Source organism: Hyla sarda, chromosome 6 (genome assembly GCF_029499605.1).
Source record: "Hyla sarda isolate aHylSar1 chromosome 6, aHylSar1.hap1, whole genome shotgun sequence".
Taxonomy (NCBI): domain Eukaryota; kingdom Metazoa; phylum Chordata; class Amphibia; order Anura; family Hylidae; genus Hyla; species Hyla sarda.
Window position 1 is genome coordinate 198,984,711 of NC_079194.1, and position 18,762 is coordinate 199,003,472.

An 18,762-nucleotide genomic window follows, 5' to 3' on the forward strand; every position below is an offset into this window, starting at 1 on the left:
TTACACTTTTATTTTATTTTTTATTTTTTTTGCAATGATATAGGGGACTATAACATGCAGTACATTGATTGCAGACACTGATCAGTGCTATGCCATAGCATTGCATTGGTCAGTGTTATCGGCACTCCACTGCTCCTGCCTGGATCTCAATGTAAAGCATTTTAAAAGTAACAAATCTTGCAGATTTACAGGGACATAGTTGATTATTACAAGCTCTTAGGTCTAAAGGCCTGTTGATTTACAGCTCTTGAATGTGTTCTTTCTTTCTGCAATGCCACACCCTTTCTATGTAAATGGATGGTGCTGGAAGCATGCTTCAATGCTTACAACGCTTTGCATATGCACAGTTGTATATCAGGACATCATTATTATCTGTTTACTGCTTTCCAGCCTCATAAAATTTTAATTAATGTGTTTTCAATTTATAATCCGCTCAGTGTTGTCTCCTGTGTTTGTTCTAGTATCATCTAAATGAAAAGCTTTGAAATCTTCAACATTCATTTTTATCTTTTTTTTTAAATATATTTTAACATTTGTAATTAATATGTACTTGTTGTATTGTCTGGATTATACACACTGAAGTTTAGACAATAGAAAATAAGAAAAACATGTTTTACATTAAATATGTCTTCCCTGGTTGTCTTAGTGTGGAGGGGTAATGTCACCAGCTCTAGTTTTCTAGGGATTACCCTTCCTTGATAGTCTTTGGTAAACTTTTTTGAGGTCTGGTGCTTTATTCACCTCCTAAGGGTATGTTCAGACTGCGGATTATGAACGGAATCTCCGCTCGCAGATTTCCGCAAGCGGAGTTTCCATTCTGGCGGCCAACGCGGCAATACTTCGGCGGTAGGACCGTGCGGCACTGCGCCGTCACCATTGACGGCTATGCAATGTTCACGGACTTCCGCGCAAAGAATGAACATGTGTGAACATACCATAAGGCTCCAGTGATATGTCCTGTTTCTTACTCTGACAGGAAGCTAAACAGTATGTGCATCGGAGTCTAATGAAAACAACCTCTTTGATATGACCTGTTAGAGTATATGGACATCATAGAAGGGGAATCCTCTTCTTAGGACACAATCTATGGGCTCTGTAAGCTGCTTCTGTGTACATAGACAGCCATTCACCTTAAAGACCACGTTGTATTACTCTCTGAAGTGGCAACTAAAAATCAGTGCCCCACAAAATCAGCTGACCATAGTAGCACCTTTGTAAAATGGCTGGCAAGAAAAAATGCATTTTCAATAACTGTTGTCTCCCCGCACTACTTTGACTATGCCTTCCAGAACAAAAGGATTGTGCAGTATTAAATCCAGTACGCTTGACCCTGTTGGTGTATGGAGGCCGCCATATATCTTTTTTATACAGTTGATCAAAAGTGGCAGCAGGTTTGGATTACTTTAGTATGAGGTGTATGGGCACTTTTATGAACCTTATTATATATTATATATTTTATATTTGGAACAAAATAGTTAAGGGTGGATTTACACACTGTTTTTATCTGTCTGTTTCACTTGTCAGCTACGTGAAAAACACATTACAATCTATTGTTTTTTTGTTTTTGGTTTTTCTTTGTTTTTTTGTTTTTAATAATTTAGGTGAAAATGGGAAACATATTTTGTTGTATGGCATACAGCAGCATCTGTTCACAGCATACATTAACATTTTCTTTTCCTTTTCAAGGTATACATTAAATGGAAACAAAAAAGCAGCATGCACCCACTTTTTTATTGGTATATTTCAATAGAACCTGTTGTTTTAAAATAAGTTTACTCCAATTTATAAATTAACATATTTGTAAATCCCTTTCATGTGTGCACAACTTTAAAGAATGTGCAGCTAACATCGTGACATATAGAGGTCTTCTAGAGTTCATACTTGGATGCATCAGAGCTGTTTTGGTGAAACCAGTTGGGACTTTTACAATATTAGGCAGGTCGTTCTAAAGCGGTTATCCCATGACGCTCAAGTAAAAAGTCTAAAAGATGTTGCTAACTGCAATTTTAAACTACTTTGCACTGTTTACACCAAAAATATACTTATTTCATCAAACTTTTTACTTCTCTGTTTCTTATCTGTGCTATTGTGGCTGGGCAAAGTCACATGACCCACTCGTATGTTTTCTGCCTATATTGTATGCACAGTTAAATCTCTTTAATATACCTACTCAAAATTGCATTAAAAGTGATCTTCAATGAGAGAGATTTTCTCAAAGAAAATGGTCACTATGCATGTATGGTGGACTGAAAAGCTGACACAAAATCTGGTCTGGATAAGGATGTAGTCTTTTGGATAGGTTTTACTGTATGTCTTTTATTCCCTGCTCCACATAACTACCAGTTTACTTTACTTTTCCTCTGGTAGCTCTGAATACAATATCCAGTAAGTTCTCAGTCAGACTTCTTCCCCCTCTGGCATCCAGTAAGTTCCCATGCAGATATTAAGCTCTTTGTATTGACTGTGGTTCAGTGAACAGGGAATTACTGGGAAATTAGCTCTGTAGGATCAGGCAAATGGCTACAAATAGCGGTAAAAAAAAAAGGAACACAGAATTTAAATTGTAAACAGGGCAACAGCAGCAAATAAAAATACAGCCTTCACACACTGGCTTAAAACTCTGGCTCATAGTGCTTGTTCAAGCATTATACAATACTCTTTCCTATCTATACAGATGGCTTACTGCTAGACACCCGTCATGAAATTTGTTACTTACATATGTCAAAATGTCCCCTTTTTGAGGCTGCAAACTTGGGACTCTAACTCATGAGAAGTTCAGGTTCCTTACAGCCGTAGTCTGCAGACTGAATTACACCTGGTCTTAAAGGGATACTCCTTTTTTTTTTTTTTTTCAACTGGTGCCAGAATGTTAAACAGATTTGTAAATTACTTCTATTAAAAAAATCTTAATCCTTCCAGTACTTATCAGCTGCTGTATGCTGCAGAGGAAGGAAGTTCTTTCCTTTTTTAAACCTTTTCTGTCTGACACCTCTGTCCATGTCAGGAACTGTCCAGAACAAAAGCAAATCCCCATAGCAAACCTAATCCTGTTTTTGACAGTTCCTGAGACAGACAGACAGGTGTCAGAAGAGCACTGTGGTCAGACAGAATTCTTATTATTTTTTTTTTTAAATAGGACTTCCTCTGGAGCATACAGCCGCTAATAACTACTGGAAAGATTACGATTTTTAAATAGAAGTAATTTACAAATCTGTTTAATTTTCTGGCACCATTTAAAACCATTAAACAGCTGTCTTCAGCAATTGTGCCGATTAAGGCCCAACTGCAAAGCTGGAACTTACCAAGAAGGGAATGAAAGGCAACACTACCAACCTATATAAAACTATATCTGGGCAACTATAACAATTTTGGTGAGGATATGACACCAGTTATATGGACATTTTCAAGAAGTTACTCAACAACCCACATACGGATCTTCATTAGGTTTCTTTTAGTCATATACTTTCTCAATGTACGATACACCTGATGTTGAGGTACGATGTTAGAATTCCCAGGTTAGATGACATAAAAGGGGTACTCCCCTGGAAAACATTTTTATTTTTTTAATTCAACTGGTGCCAGAAAGTTAAACAGATTTGTAAATTAAGGAAAAGAATGACGGTGCTCAAAGTTACATGGATATAATATCTCAAGTATGTGTTTATTAAAAATAACAATATAAAAATACATAAAATATATAGCCATTTGAAAAGCCACAGGGCCCTTGTGGCTGACCTCTAGCTATATAAAAATAAGGATTAAAACATGAAATAATGTCACTATTATTGGGAAAAAGGTAAAAAATATAGTGCCATGGGAACTGTTGCTGAAATCAAGTGCAAAAGAATAGCTTTATATCCATGTCACTTTGAGCACCGTCATTCTTTTCCTAAATTTACATTATTTATTTAACACCTAGGGTATAGGTATTTAGACTGGTTTTGCTCATTTATTTGGTATTAAAGGCTAGGTGAGCACCTTCCATTTCTTTTGCAGATTTGTAAATTACTTCTATTTAAAAATCTTAATCCTTCCAGTACTTATCAGCTGCTATATGCTTCACAGGAAGTTCTTTACTTTTTCAATTTCCTTTCTGTCTGACCACAGTGCTCTCTGCTGACACCTCTGTTTATTTTAGGAACTGTCCAAAGCATGATAGATTTGCTATGGGGATTTGGTCCTACTCTGGACAGTTCCTGACATGGACAGAGGTGTCACCAGAGAGCACTGTGGTCAGACAGAAAGGAAATCCAAAAAGAAAAGAACTTCCTCTGGAACATCCAACCTGCGAGGAGCCGGGGGCTTGTAACCACAAGCGAAAGCTAGCACCCCCTACCTCACCGGATAAGTGAAAAAACGATATTTGTATAACTGGTGTCATATGCTCACCTAAATAGTTATAGTTGTCCAGGAATAGTTGTATGTATAGAAGCAGGAACCAGCGCATACAGATCTTCAGATTTATTGAAGTAAAATCACAGAGGCAGATAAGAACACATACGAACACGCGGAGTAAGAGCGATGCGTTTCAGGTCACGTGACCCTTGTCGTTTGCTGACTTTAGCCTGCATAAATGAGTTCAGCTTTCAGGTACTCCGGTGGGCTAGAGACTCTCTTCTAGGACTGTGCCCACCGGAGCACCTGGAAGCTGAAGTAATTTATGCAGGATAAAGTCAGCAAACGCCGAACCGCGAGGTTTGTGACAAATCGAATCACTGTAACTTCGCTCATCTCTAATGTTAATGACAGGTCAATGCGTGTTACAATTTGGTGGCACTTTTGTAAATTAATTTTAGACGTACATAACCTTATTAATATGTTGCATGTTTAAGATTTTATATCCCAGAATTCTTGCTGTATTTATGATTGTTATGGTTTAATTAAAAACATGTAAAATAGCAAGCACCATTGAATACAACATGGCAGGTCGGAAATTTTAAAAATTACTGTAGAACAGGGAAACAGTATGAAAAAAAATATTAACTAATTAAAATGATACATTTATTATTGCTTGATATTAAATCGATTTAATGAAGCAAAAATGAAAACAGTTATGAGAATATTATGAATATAACTTCTCTGAGAAGCAGTATATATAACTTAAAAAGTGAAAGCTAAAATTATATATTGAAATTAGTTTATCCTCACATACAATAACCCAGAAAGTCTGCAATGGTATGGGATTTCACAAGACCATAAGCAGACATTGAGCACAAATGTTTGTTAGAAAATTACTATATTTAGTCTTAGGAATCAGGGTGGTCAGACACAAGACTAGGGCTCTTAAATATCCCTGTATAAATAGAGCAACAGGCAAAGGTACATGGCACTGCCCTATAGAGCAGCCAAAGGTGGCAGAGTATAGTGCCCGGCTATCTATGGCAATTAAATTGAACAGCAGCACATATAGTAAACTCGTGCTCTATTAAACAGAAAATTGGGACTCCTGTTGTTGAATCACCCCCTTTTCCCATTATTTTTATAATGTTATAAAAAATAAACATATGCGGTATCGCCGCGTGCGTAAATGTCCGAACTAATAAAATATATAAGGTTAGTTAAACCGCACTGTCAATGCCGTACATGTAAAAAAAAGTCCAAAATTGTGCATTTTTCGTCTCTTCACCTACCATAAAAAAAGTATATAAAAAGCAATCAAAAAGTCCCATCAAAACAAAAATAGTACCAATTAAAAACAACTACAGACCACAGCGCAAAAAAGTGAGCCCTCATATAGTCCCATATGCAGAAAAATAAAGTTAGAGGGGTCAGAAGATGACAATTTTAAACATACTAGTATTGATGCATGTAGTTGTAACTTTAAGTTGTAAAATAAAATGAAACCTGGGTATCCTTGTAACCGTATGGACCTACAGAATAAGGATAAGGTGTAATTTTTACTGAAAGTGTGCCGCATAGAAATTGAAGCCCCCGAAAGTTACAAAATGGCATTTTATTTCACCCCACAAATGTTTTCTTTTTTTTGTTTCGCTGCAGATTGTAATGACATTACTTATTTTATAACAAAGTACCATTGGTGACGCAAAAACAAGCTCTTATATGGTTCTGTATGTGCAAAACTGAATACATTATGATTTTTAGAAGGGGAGGAGGAACAAAAGTGCAAAAACTAAAATTGGCATGGTCCTAAAGGCCAAAATGGGTCCTTAAGGGTTTAAAATAGTTTTCACTTCTATAGCATTTACATTTTTCCGCCACAGGAGCTGGGGTTAATCTTCTGCACGTGATCTATAGTTTTTATCGGTATCAGTTTGGCGTAGATCAGACTTTTTGATCACTTTTTATATTTGGTGATGTGACCAAAAAAGACACAATTGTTTTAAAGGATCAGTAGCAGATACGACCAGGGGAGCTGAACAGGGCCACTATGATGAAATCGCTGTGTCCTGATCAGCTCAGCGAACAGGCGGAGGGTCCCTACCTGCCTATGGCTTGTCCGATCGGCACTGCTTTGGTGCTAAAAGCCATGACAGCCTGCGCTAATGGAGCGCCAATAACTCTGATAACTCTGCAGCAGAAATTCTGACATCTGCACAGTGTAGCAGAACCCAATAAAAATCCATTGGACTCTGCTGCAGAATTTGTTTGCGGAATTCCACACTGACATTCCGCTGTGTGAGGATGGCCTTAAGGAGATACACTTACAAAAAAAATTGCACTTGCTGTTTCTTATCTTCTATGTTTTACCAAAATTGTATACCACACCATCTTGAGTCAGCGTATAGGTTTCCCTTTTGATAACTAGCATGCTTTTAGAAGAGCTATCAACTGAGCCTGCTGTGCTGAATGAAGAAGTAACTATGTTTATTTACATGATAATGATACTGGTATTATTGTACAGATGAATGTAGCCTTTTCTTTATCATGTTCGAAGTTCTTTTCCTATTGACTGCCTTATTGTTGGAAGAGCAGCTTATTTGTTCATGTATTTAGTCCTGGAATTGAGGAACCATAGAGACAGTTAATTAAAAATCACAACACACAGGGCTTCCTGCAAGAGAGAATGCATCACCAAAAAAATGAACACTCCTCTAACCTATGTGAAATAACCCAGTGAGGTAAAGAGCCATGCATTGATTTTAATTGGAGGCAAAAGGTCCCCAAAAAAGAGACCTACCTGGCCTTGAATACTGTAATGTAACCTCACCTATTTTATATTTTAAAAAAGGGGAGAGCTTTAGTTGCACACCATGGGACATAGGGTAATGTTTTCTGCAGCTTGGTGAGAACAATGGTAAATAGCAGTGCCAGATCAGATTGAATAATATGTTCCCACTGCACTAAAGTAATACCCTGGCATACTGCAAATATAGTGTTCCAATACTAATGAGGTTGACTGGAGTCTTTTCTTTGTGTTTATGTGTGGCCAAGCTGGGCTACAAAATGTGTACCTGTCACAACTTCCCTCCGCCATTCTGATGTCCAATCTTTACTGCTCACCACTTCCAGGTGACGTCTTGGCACAAGAAAGTGGCTGCTCTCTCAATCGCTGGCTTCAGCAGTGACCCGCCTTAAAAGGTACCTGTCACCAAACTTAACTTTTAACCCGTTAACAGTGCCGGACGTAAATGTACGTCCTGGTGAGCTGGTACTTAACGCACCAGGACATACATTTACGTCCTATGCATAACCGCGAGCATAGGAGCGATGCTCGGATCATGTGCGGCAGGTCCCGGTTGCAGGACGCAGCCAGGGACCCGCCGATAATGGCGGATATCCGCGATCACGCGGATGTCCGCCGTTAACCCCTCAGATGCCGTGAACAATACAGATCACAGCATCTGCAGCATCGCAGTCATTAAAATGGATGAGCGGATCACCCGCAGCGCTGCCGCGGCGATCCCATACTCCAGAACGGCAGCCGGAGGTCCCCTCACCTACCTCCGCTGCCTTCCACCTGTCTTCTGCTCTGGTCTGCGATGAAGCAGACCAGAGCAGAAGATAGCCGATAACACTGATCAGTGCTATGTCCTATGCATAGCACTGAACAGTATTAGCAATCGAATGATTGCTATAAATAGTCTCCTATGGGGACTACTAAAGAGTAAAAATAAAAGTAAAAAAATTAAGTTAAATGTGAAAAACCCCTCCCCCAATAAAAATGTAAATTGTCCCATTTTCCCTATTTCACCCCCGAAAAGTGTAAAAAATAAAAAAATGTATATACATATTTGGTATCGCTGCGTGCGTAAATATCCAAACTATTACAATAAAATGTTAATGCTACCGTACTGTGAAAGTAAAAAAAAAGTCCAAAATAGTTGCTTTTTTTTTTTTTTACATTTTATTCCAACATTTTTTTTTATTAAAAATGTATTAAAAGTTTTTTATATAAGCAAATATGGTATCAATAAAAAGTACAGATCACGGTACAAAAAATGAGTTATAGGTCTTCAAAATAGGGGGATTTTAAACGTACAAATTTTGGTTAAAAAGTTTGCGTTTTGTTTTTTAAGCGCAACAGTAATAGAAAAGTATGTTATCATAGGTATCATTTTAATCGTATTGACCCAAACAACAAAGAGCACATGTAATTTTTACCGTAAATTTTACGGCGTGAATACAAAACCTTCCAAAATTAGCAAAATTGCGGTTTTCTTTTTAATTTCCCCACACAAATAGTATTTTTTTGGTTGCGCCATACATTTTATGGTAAAGTGAGATATGGCATTACAACGGACAACTAGTCGCGCAAACAACAAGCCCTCATACTAGTCTGTGGATGAAAATTTAAAAGGGTTATGATTTTTTGAAGGCGAGGAGGAAAAAACAAAAACGTAAAAATAAAATCCTTAAGGCCCAAATGGTCTGAGTCCTTAAAGGGGTAGTCCAGTGGTGAAAAACTTATCCCCTATCCTAAGGATAGGGGATAAGTTTGAGATCGCGGGGGGTCCGACCGCTGGGGCCCCCTGCGATCTCTCTGTACGGGGGCCAGGCTCTCCGGCCAGATAGCGGGTGTCGACCCCCGCACGAAGCGGCGGCCAACACGCCCCCCTCAATACATCTCTATGGCAGAGCCGGAGATTGCCGAAGGCAGCGCTTCGGCTCTGCCATAGAGTTGTATTGAGGGGGCGTGTCGGCCGCCCCCTCGTGCGGAGGTCGACACGCCCCCTTCCCGCGGGCTGTCGGGGCTCCATACAGGAGATCGCAGGGGGGCCCAGCAGTCGGACCCCCCGCGATCTCAAACTTATCCTTTGTCCTTAGGATAGGGGATAAGTTGTTCACCACTGGGTCACCACTGGACTACTCCTTTAAGGGGTTAATATATTGCTCCTTATGTAATTATAAGACACTTTGCTTACTTGCTTTTAAAAGTCTCAACCTATATAGGTTTTTAACGTGATTGAAAAAACGGCCACTAGGTGGCTCTGTTCTGTTCCTTGTGCAAGTCAAACAGTTAGTTTGGTCTCCTCCCGGCGTTGCAGGAGACCAAACTCAGGAAGTGAGTTCGGGACATGAGGAGGCACAGCCCTCGCAGGCATCAGTGATGTCGCACCTGCTGGGGAACGCCCACTTTCTCCTGCCGGGAGCTCACACAATGTGAGCAAGGGGAAAGGTATGATACAGAGCTTTTTAAAGTGTTAGGAAATATAAACTCAGTTAGTTTAGAAAATATGGTTTTTTGAAAGGTACTCTTTAACCATTTGTTGACTGAGCAGTCTGTACCAAGACTGATGCCAGGAAGTGCTGAGCAGTGAAACCACTATACCAAACCCAGAGTGTCACATAGAGACTTACCAGGATCACAGGGTATAAGACCCCTTATTTTTGATCCTATCTTCTAAAGCATATTGTAAGACATCACATTTGATATGCATTTAAACTGGTTCCACAAATAGTTTAAACCACAGATCAGTCGAATAATCAGTTTAACTTGCTCTAACTCAAGAATCTCCACAAAACATGTAGGGGAGGCGAATGGTTAATATTTTAATCATCAGCAGACACCTATTATCTAATCCCAGGAAATATGTAGTAGGTACAGGTGTTCCCTAGCTTGTCAACTATATTCAGGCCTGCAATAAAAGCATGTTGCACTTATGAATACCAGTTTATTTTTTCTTTTAATCATTATTCAACAACTAAATGTAATACTGAAATCCTTTTTTATGAAAGGCAATAAGGGGTTTCTTTCTTCGTTTAAGCTGGTTCCAGCGGGTACAGTTTTTTAAATTTATTTTATTTTTTATGCTCTTTAATTTTAAGAAAACTTTAAATGTAATTTTTCATTTGTTTTGGTTAGATTAATTACAGTATATATGCAGGTCTGAGCGAGAGCAATAATATGTTCATACTTTTTTAAACATTTTTTTTTGTAATGTATCTTTTTTTATGTATAGAAAAAAAGAATAAAAAAATACTGGGAAAAGGCCAAATTGGAACCAAAACATATGATAGCTGAAATGAATGGAAGTCAGTTAACAACGATATATCATAAATTGTTACAGTCTCAAGCAAATGTTGAAATATAGAACCTTCCTCAAGAGACCAGGGAGTGACAGAGAAGATATATACCGTATTTTTCGCCCTATAAGACGCACCCAATTTTAAAGGTGCAAAATCTAGAAAAAAAAGATTCTGAACCCAACACTGATATTCAACCTGCGGACCTCCAGATGTTGCAAAACTACAACTCCCAGCATGCCTGGACAGCCGTTGGCTGTCCGGTCATGCTGGGAGTTATAGTTTTGCAACATCTGGAGGTCCGCAGGTTGAAGACCACTGGTATAGGAGGTAGTACTCACGTGTCCCCGCCGCTCCGGACCCGTCACCGCTGCCCTGGATGTGGCTCCATCACTGTCGCCGCGTCCTCGTGGTGTCCCCGATGCTCTGGACGTCTTCTTCAGTGGGATCCACGCTCTCCGTCGCCGTCATCACGTCGCTACGCACGCCGCTCCTATTGGATGACGGGACGGCGTGCGTGACGATGTCGAAGGAGAGCGCCGGCCATGCAGGGGATCCCGGCATGGAGCAGACACCGAGGAGGCAGGTAAGGTCCCTACCGGTGTCCTGTAAGCTGTTCGAGACGCCGCAATTTCACGGCGGCGGTCCCGAACAGCCCGACTGAGCAGCCGGGTTAGTGTTACCTTCGCTTCAGATGCGGTGGTCAGCTTTGATCGCCGCATCTGAAGGGTTAATACAGGGCATCACCGCGATCGGTGATGTCCTGTATTAGCCGCGGGTCCCGGCCGTTGATGGCCGCAGGGACCGCCGCGATAAATGTGTATTCGCCGTATAAGACGCACCAACTTTTCCCCCCCAGTCTTGGGGAACAAAAAGTGCGTCTTATACGGCGAAAAATATGGTACTTTATTTGAGGTTATAATGTAGCTTTGGTGTGATCTTATTATGTTTGCAATAAAAACCTGACTTTCGTATTATGTTATTTTCTGATGAAAAGACCTATTAATTGCTTTCTTCACCAGGTTGAAAGGATCGTAGACAAAAGAAAGAGCAGGAAAGGAAAATGGGAATACCTAATACGATGGAAAGGATATGGCAGTAGTGAGGACACCTGGGAGCCTGAGCATCACCTACTGCACTGTGAGGAGTTTATTGATGAATTTAATGGACTCCACCTAACCAGAGACAGGCGAGCCAAAGCTGGTAAACAGGTGGCGACATCAAAGCTCTTACGAGGAACTACTGTAGACAAAATGCCACACAGGTCACCTGATTCAGGGAGAGCCAGGGGGACAGCACAAAAAAGGAGGAGGATACATTCATTTCAAAAACAGAAGAAGGTCTGTTCTGCCAAATATTCCCCCGGGGACAGATCTACAAAGACATTATCATACAGAACTACTCCCAGTGGGCTGCAGATTATGCCACTGAACAAACCCTTGGAAAATGGGGACCCCATTAACCACACAGAAGACAAGCACTTTGAGAATGGCACTGAGCAAGGAAAAAATGATCTAGAGGATGACAAAGGGAGACAAGTTTCACCAAACAGCCTGGAAGTCTGTGACTCATCCATAGTCAATGGAACTGGTATGTTCGTAGCATGCATACAATGGTTTAAATTGCACCTGTATTTGGGACAGACAAAAGGAAATCCTGTCTCTGTAAATAATAAATAATAATAATGTGAATGAAATACTTAGGACCTTAACAGGGTATGTTATTTTTAACTCTTGTTACAGTGTAGCTGTAGGATGATTGAAGGCAGATAGCAGAACTGTGAACATTTTATTTTGGTTTTATGTTTAATATTAGTGTTGATCTTATTATATTTCATTTTGTGGATATTTAACGTTAAGGTTGAGTTATCATTAACTGACTTGCATTTTACCTCCATTTAGGTGGTACTTGAGCTGGTGTATTCTAGTATGGACCTGCATTGTTCCTTTATATTCTGCATTGTTCCTTAATATTCCTCATTTAGGGAAATTTGAGAAAATTACTTGCCTTTACAGCAGCAGATAGTTTGCAAATTGGGCATGCACTGCAAAGTGTTATAAAATAGTATTAAAGGGGTACTCCACCCCTAGACATCTTATTCCCTACCCAAAGAATAGGGGATAAGATGTCTGATCATGGGGGCCCACCGTGATCTCCCTGCAGCATCCAGCGTTCTAGAATGCCGGCTGCTGCACTGGAGGCTCATGACTTCACGGCCACGTCCTTTCAATGAAAGTCTATGGGAGGGGGCATGGCGGCTGCACGGAGATCACGGGGGGCCCAGCAGTGGGACCCCCACGATCAGACATCTTATCCCCTATCCTTTGGATAGGGGATAAGATGTCTAGGGGAGGAGTACCCCTTTTAAGGCTCAGTTTGAACTTCAGCATGTTGTCTTGACCATGTCTACATGCCTAAATGCATTGAGCTGCTGCCATATGATTAGCTATTTGTGTTATCAAGAAATTGAACAGGTATACCTAATAAAGTGTCCAGTGAGTGTATGTGAGCATTCTCCAAATTTCAATTTACTTCCCTTTAAAAATGTTCCAATTTTTTACTGAAAAATGTTTTAGCCACTAGGAGTCTCCTTTTCTCTGAATTAACAGTTCATCGCCTGTTGTTAGGCTTAGTCTGTCAGTAGAGACACCAAGGCAAACTGTGTCATGTCTTGAGACACACATGTCTACAAAATACAGAACAGATAGATATAGCAAGAACATGTAGGGGAAGGATATTGGGGTGAAGTATATATTTCAATGGCTTGTCAGCCTAAAGCAAGGTTTTTACTAACCACTGGGATATTAGCTTCTATTCTGAATGTGTGTGCTTTTTTTGTCCCAGTAAGCATGTACACATGTAGAGAGGTGGGCATTCATATTGTGGCTAGCAGCCAGCTGGTCTCTAGTAATGTCAGTATAGGCAGGCTAGCAGAATAAGGTTCCCTCCCCCTGTTATAGATGGAAATGCAAGTGCTGAGCAGCAGAAAACAATACAAATAAATGTAGCTGCAAATAAGGGTTCAACCAGAACATAATTATTTGACTGTAAAGGCAATGACTGTCTTTTAGTTGTTAACCCCTTAAGGACTCAGCGTTTTTCAGTTTTTGCACTCTCTTTTTTTTTTTCCTCCTTACATTTTAAAAATCTTTTACTCTTTCAATTTTCCACTTAAAAATCCATATGAAGGCTTATTTTTTGCACCATCAATTCTACTTTGTAATGACATCAGTCATTTTACCCAAAAATCGATGACAACCCCCCCCCCCCCCCCCCCAAAAAAAAATCATTCTGCAACAAAATTTGAAAAAAAAACGCCATTTTGTAACTTTTGGGGGGCTTCCATTTCTACGCAGTGCATTTTTCGGTAAAAAGGACACCTTCTCTTTATTCTGTAGGTCCATATGATTAAAATGATACCCTACTTATATAGGTTTGATTTTGTCTTACTTCTGGAAAAAATCAAACCTCATGCACGAAAATTAATGTGTAAAAATGTCCTCTTCTGATCCCTATAACTCGGTACTATTTTTGTTTTGATCAGACTTTTTAATTGCTTTTTATTCATTTTATTTATAGTATAAAAAGGGACCAAAAATACGCTATTTTGGAGTTTGGAAATTTTTTTACGCCATTGACTTTAATGATATATTTTTATAGTTCGGACATTTACACACGCAGCGATACCACATATGTTTATTTTTATTTACATAGTTTTTGGGGGGTTTTTAAATGGGAAAAGGGGGTAATTCAGATTTTTATTAGAGAAGGGGTTAAATCACATTTATTAACCCTTTTTTTATTTTCACTTTTTTTTTTTTTTTTTGCAATGTTATATCCCCCATAGGGGACTATAACATTGCACACTAATTTCCTACACTGATCACTGTCATGCAATAGCATGTCATTGATCAGTGTTATCGCCACTTGACTTCTCCTGCCTGGATCTCAGGCACGGAGCAGTCATTCTGCGATTGGACACGCAGGTGGCAGGTATGGATCCTGCTCGCGCCCTGCAAGCTGTCCGGGATGCCACAATTTTGCCGCGTCGGTCCCGAGCAGTATGAGAAGGTGATGTCCGGTATTAGTTGCGTGTCTCGGCCGTTGATGGCCGCCGGGACCAACCCGATATGACGCGGGGTCACCGCGTGACCCCGCGTTATATCACGGGAGCTGGCGCAGGACGTAAATATACGTCCTGCGTTGTTAAGGAGTTAATGAAATCTGGGTTACCTTTTAAATCCCTTAGGTTTCCATTATAATAATGTATAGTATACTTACCTTGGTAGCGTCGCAGGACCTTCGGTCAAGTGACTGTTAATTCTTCTATGGTATGTTAGAGGACCATTTGGAGGTCCTTGGGTCACATGTTTATCCATAATTCTATGTAAAGGTGATTGACAGAAGTATTGGACCAATTAGCTCTAGTCCAGCCCCTGCCCATATAAGGGAGCTGTAGCCAATTATCACTCTCTTGGGTTGCTGCTAGCAGGACAGATCTGTGCAACTTTCACGCTAGGCCAGAAATCTGCTGGCCTCAGCCTAAACTAAACCGTGAGTTCTAAACAAATCTCCGCTAAAGCTAGCGTGACTAATGGACCGCAACTAAATCCCCTAAATCCAGTGGAACAGCGTATATCAGTCTATGGACTCTAAAATGCTAAAGGTCCCAACCACTGTCAATCTCAAGTGACTTTGCGTCTATAGAGACTGTTCCGGTTATGAAGCTTGCATAAAATCTTCAGTAAAGTTCTGACTGTTTTCAGCAAACTTTCCGGCTGTGGACATTCAATTATTCTATACCTCCCTATCGCTCTTGGGAAGGGTGGCGGTAGGACAAGCATTACAGAGGAGCTCCACCCTGGCGTTGCGAATAGCAAGGGTTAACCAGACACCCTATAGTCACCGCACAGCTACACCCCATATACCCTACTCCCCCAGGCTATCACAGATGTGTATACTAGTTCCCCTTGAAACTAATGCCTATTTTCTAGCCCTCTTAAATGAGAAAGCTTAGTGTACCTCCACAATTCAGCTCCCTCCCGATCTTCCACACTAAGTGGGGCCTCCTTCCCATAGACTTTCATTGAGGGGGCGGGCCGTGACATCCTGAGGGGACGGTTGTGAACACGGAAGCCCGCACCTAGCCTTCGGGGCATTGAGTGCCGGACACTGGGGAACGGAGTAACCCTCTAATAATCATCCATTTTTGGTCACTGAGAACAGCAATAAGGCTCAGATAAGACTATAGTGGACCTCTGTTAGAGGAATTATCCCAAGGTTAAAACATCATCACCTAGCTACAGGTTTGGCATTGGGTAACTAGCTGTGGGGTCCAACCACTAGGACCCCCATTGATCATAAAAATGGGGGTCCCTTGTTCTCCCATGTGAATGGAGTATTGGTCGAACATATGCATTGCTGCTTTGTTTACTCACTATGGAACTGATAGCCAAGAGCTGTACTCTGCTATAGTCACAGTCATATAGAGAGTGAGTAGAGCATCAGCCTGCATGCTCAGTCACTGCTTAATTTACACAGAGGAAACAAAGTATCCCTCTTCTCATAATTGGTGGGGATCCTAGCGGTCTGACCTCGACTGATCAGATACTTTAATGTATTCACAGGATTGGTGATCAGATTTAATTCAGCTATGAGACTTTTAAAGGGTTTAGGAAATTATATGTTCTGGGGTGGAGTGGTGCAAAAATATAATAATGTCTTACTTTTTTTATTTTATTTTGTCTTTCTTTCTCATGGGGTCAGACATGGTACCAAGCCTAAATATGGTTGTGGTATTTATATGTCTGAAGTAGACTATTTATATGTATAATTATTTTTTTTATTCCAAATAAAAAAATAATAATAATGTATTACTCGCCTCTTTACAAATCAGCTATCAGTCTTTTAGTTACCGCTTCTTGCTTTCAAAATAAGCCGTCATGGCTGGAGCGGCCTATTGGCTACAGTTTAGTCCAGGCTCAGTCCCTGCAGAGAAGGCTTGTGCGTGAAGTGAAATGATGGGACCAAATGACATGTGATGGGAAAGATTTGGAAAGGCGGCCATGACTTTTTTTTTTTTTTTTCGTCATGCCCACCCCCTCAACGAAAGTCTATGGGACATAGCTCCGGAAGGCAGGACAGTGGAGAACAAACAAAGCATAACATTTCTGATGTTTCCAAACTGTTCATCATCATTCTAGAATCTTAGGACCTGAAATATATTCCATATGCTAATGATTCCCTGCCATTCTGTATTACAACTGTAAGCTTCTCCAGGAAATGTAGTGTTATTTAAAAAAAAAAAAAAAAAAAAAATTTATATATATATATATATATATAATATATACACACACACACACACACTATTATGCTGGGGGAATTCCATGCCATGTGAGTCTGCCTGCAAGTTTGTTTGCAGGCTAATCACAAGGAAATTATTTATCTGGTCACAATTACATTTTTGATTTAATTACACAATTGAAGCGGGAGAACAAACTGGAATCAGTCCAGGGAATTTGCTTCAATCTGTGAAAAATATCTGAAAATCGATACAAAATGACTAAAGCTTTTGCTGGCCGTGGCTTCAAAATTAATCGCTACTTATCTATATTTCACAAGCCATTAATTTGGACTAGCAACTTACATACCCAGATCATCAGGTTACTTAAAGTAATGTAAAAATGAGTTTACAAAACAGGCGTGAAAGGGAACGGCAGACTCTCGTAGACCTTCTTTGGTTGGTTATATAAGGAATCGTCTGTAGTAGAAATAAAATAAATCTGTATCCTGCCTTCATCTTCATTTCAAAAAATTTATTACAGTTTCATTCCATTTATTTATCACACTTTCAATGCCCCTTAGAAGGAACTTGCAGGGATCCAGCTATTGGAGTTTATTTATGGTATACTTCCTTGGTAAACACAAATCTATGGCCTTGAGCTGAGATTCGTGGACAAGCACACACTCTCTTGCTATGCATGTTAGTGGACTAATAAAAGACCCTTATAAAAAGTTTGCAGTTTTATAAGGCACATGCTCCATATATTTCTATGGGAGCTCCAAAAAGACCAAAGTACAGCACTCGGGCATCATCGGTGCTCTCAAGAAATTAATGGAGGGTGTGCCATCTACCAGTCGACTACACTCCTCACTGAGAGAGCCATGGTCCCATTCCGGATATCGCAGGGGGTCCCAGCTCCTGTGGATAGCGGATAAGTTTACTTTTGCCAGAGTTTTTCTTTAAATGCCAACTTTATTGTCCACATACTGTGCTAGCCACTAAAGTAAGATTTAAAGTTGATAAAAGTGAACATTCTCAACCAAAATTATTGTTCGCAAGTTGAAATTTTACAATTAACAATCAATTTAGCCAACTAATGATGGAGGCCGGCATTTATCATTGTAGGTGTAAGTGAAGCATTTTTCTACACACTTTTTTTGTGTGTGTGTGTGTGTGTGCTGATAATGTGTAGGAGCACCACATTTATTCAATGGTCAGAGCATTTGATAAATTTTGTGCAGGTCACATTTTCTGAAATTCCACTCTTCACATACACCAAAAAGCTAAGCAAAGTCTGAGCTGGTGTAATTTTAGAGACTTTTCAGGCGCAAATAAACCCTGCTAGCGCCTTTTTTGCCCCTTTTTGTAGGCACAAAAGAAAAGTCTAAAGACAGTGATAAATGTTGGCCAGAATGTTAGCATCTGAAAAGAAGTTAGCAGTGTTTTAAAATTTTCGGAGAACAGTTGGACAAAACATTGTTCATAAACAAAAAGATCTTTTGTTCTGGAATGATCTTTTATGAAAGATTTTTCTTAGAACATTCCTATAATATTTCTGTATGGCCAGTTTGAACAACTTTAAAGGGGTTATCCGCCATAAGGGGATTTTAGTAAATACCTGCCAGGCTTCCTGGGTATTTCCTGTTGGAGTTTGGTCTCTTAAACTACGCATCCCATAGTTCCATGCTTGTAAGTGTGAAGTTACATTCCTTCCTCCCACAAATCAGCCAGCCCCCCACTCATTGCAGCACAAATAAGTTCAAAAGATCAGTGTTTTTTTAATCAGGGTGCCTACAGCTGTTGCAAAATTCTCAGGTCTTGACTCACTGCAACCTAGAAAATCCCAAGAGAAATGTTGTATGCTGTTAAAAATAAATATTGGGGCGAAAATCACATAAGAATGGCGAGCCCCTGTAGCATAGTCAAATAAAAAACATTCCTGGAATACCCCTTGTGTCACATCACAGAAAAAAATAATGCTTTTATATATGTTACTCACTAGGTCATGCAGAATATTTACATGTCTTTTTTATGTGTCTAGCTTCTGTATTTTT

General features: G+C 39.9%; 1 protein-coding gene across 3 annotated transcripts in view; it reads left to right on the forward strand.

Annotated features, from left to right (window-relative positions):
- Positions 1 to 18,762, forward strand: part of CDYL2 (chromodomain Y like 2) — an 87,776-nt gene that overhangs the window by 37,197 nt on the left and 31,817 nt on the right. Inside the window, exons 2-3 of one of the 3 annotated variants that reach the window (XM_056526141.1) lie at positions 7,471 to 7,539; positions 11,448 to 12,015. In XM_056526141.1, coding sequence (XP_056382116.1) covers positions 11,679 to 12,015 — 337 coding nt within the window. In that variant the 5' untranslated portion in view covers positions 7,471 to 7,539; positions 11,448 to 11,678. Of the gene's footprint in view, positions 1 to 7,470; positions 7,540 to 9,650; positions 9,772 to 11,447; positions 12,016 to 18,762 lie in introns of all 3 variants that reach the window. The other 2 variants (XM_056526142.1, XM_056526140.1) reach the window with 2 other exon arrangements.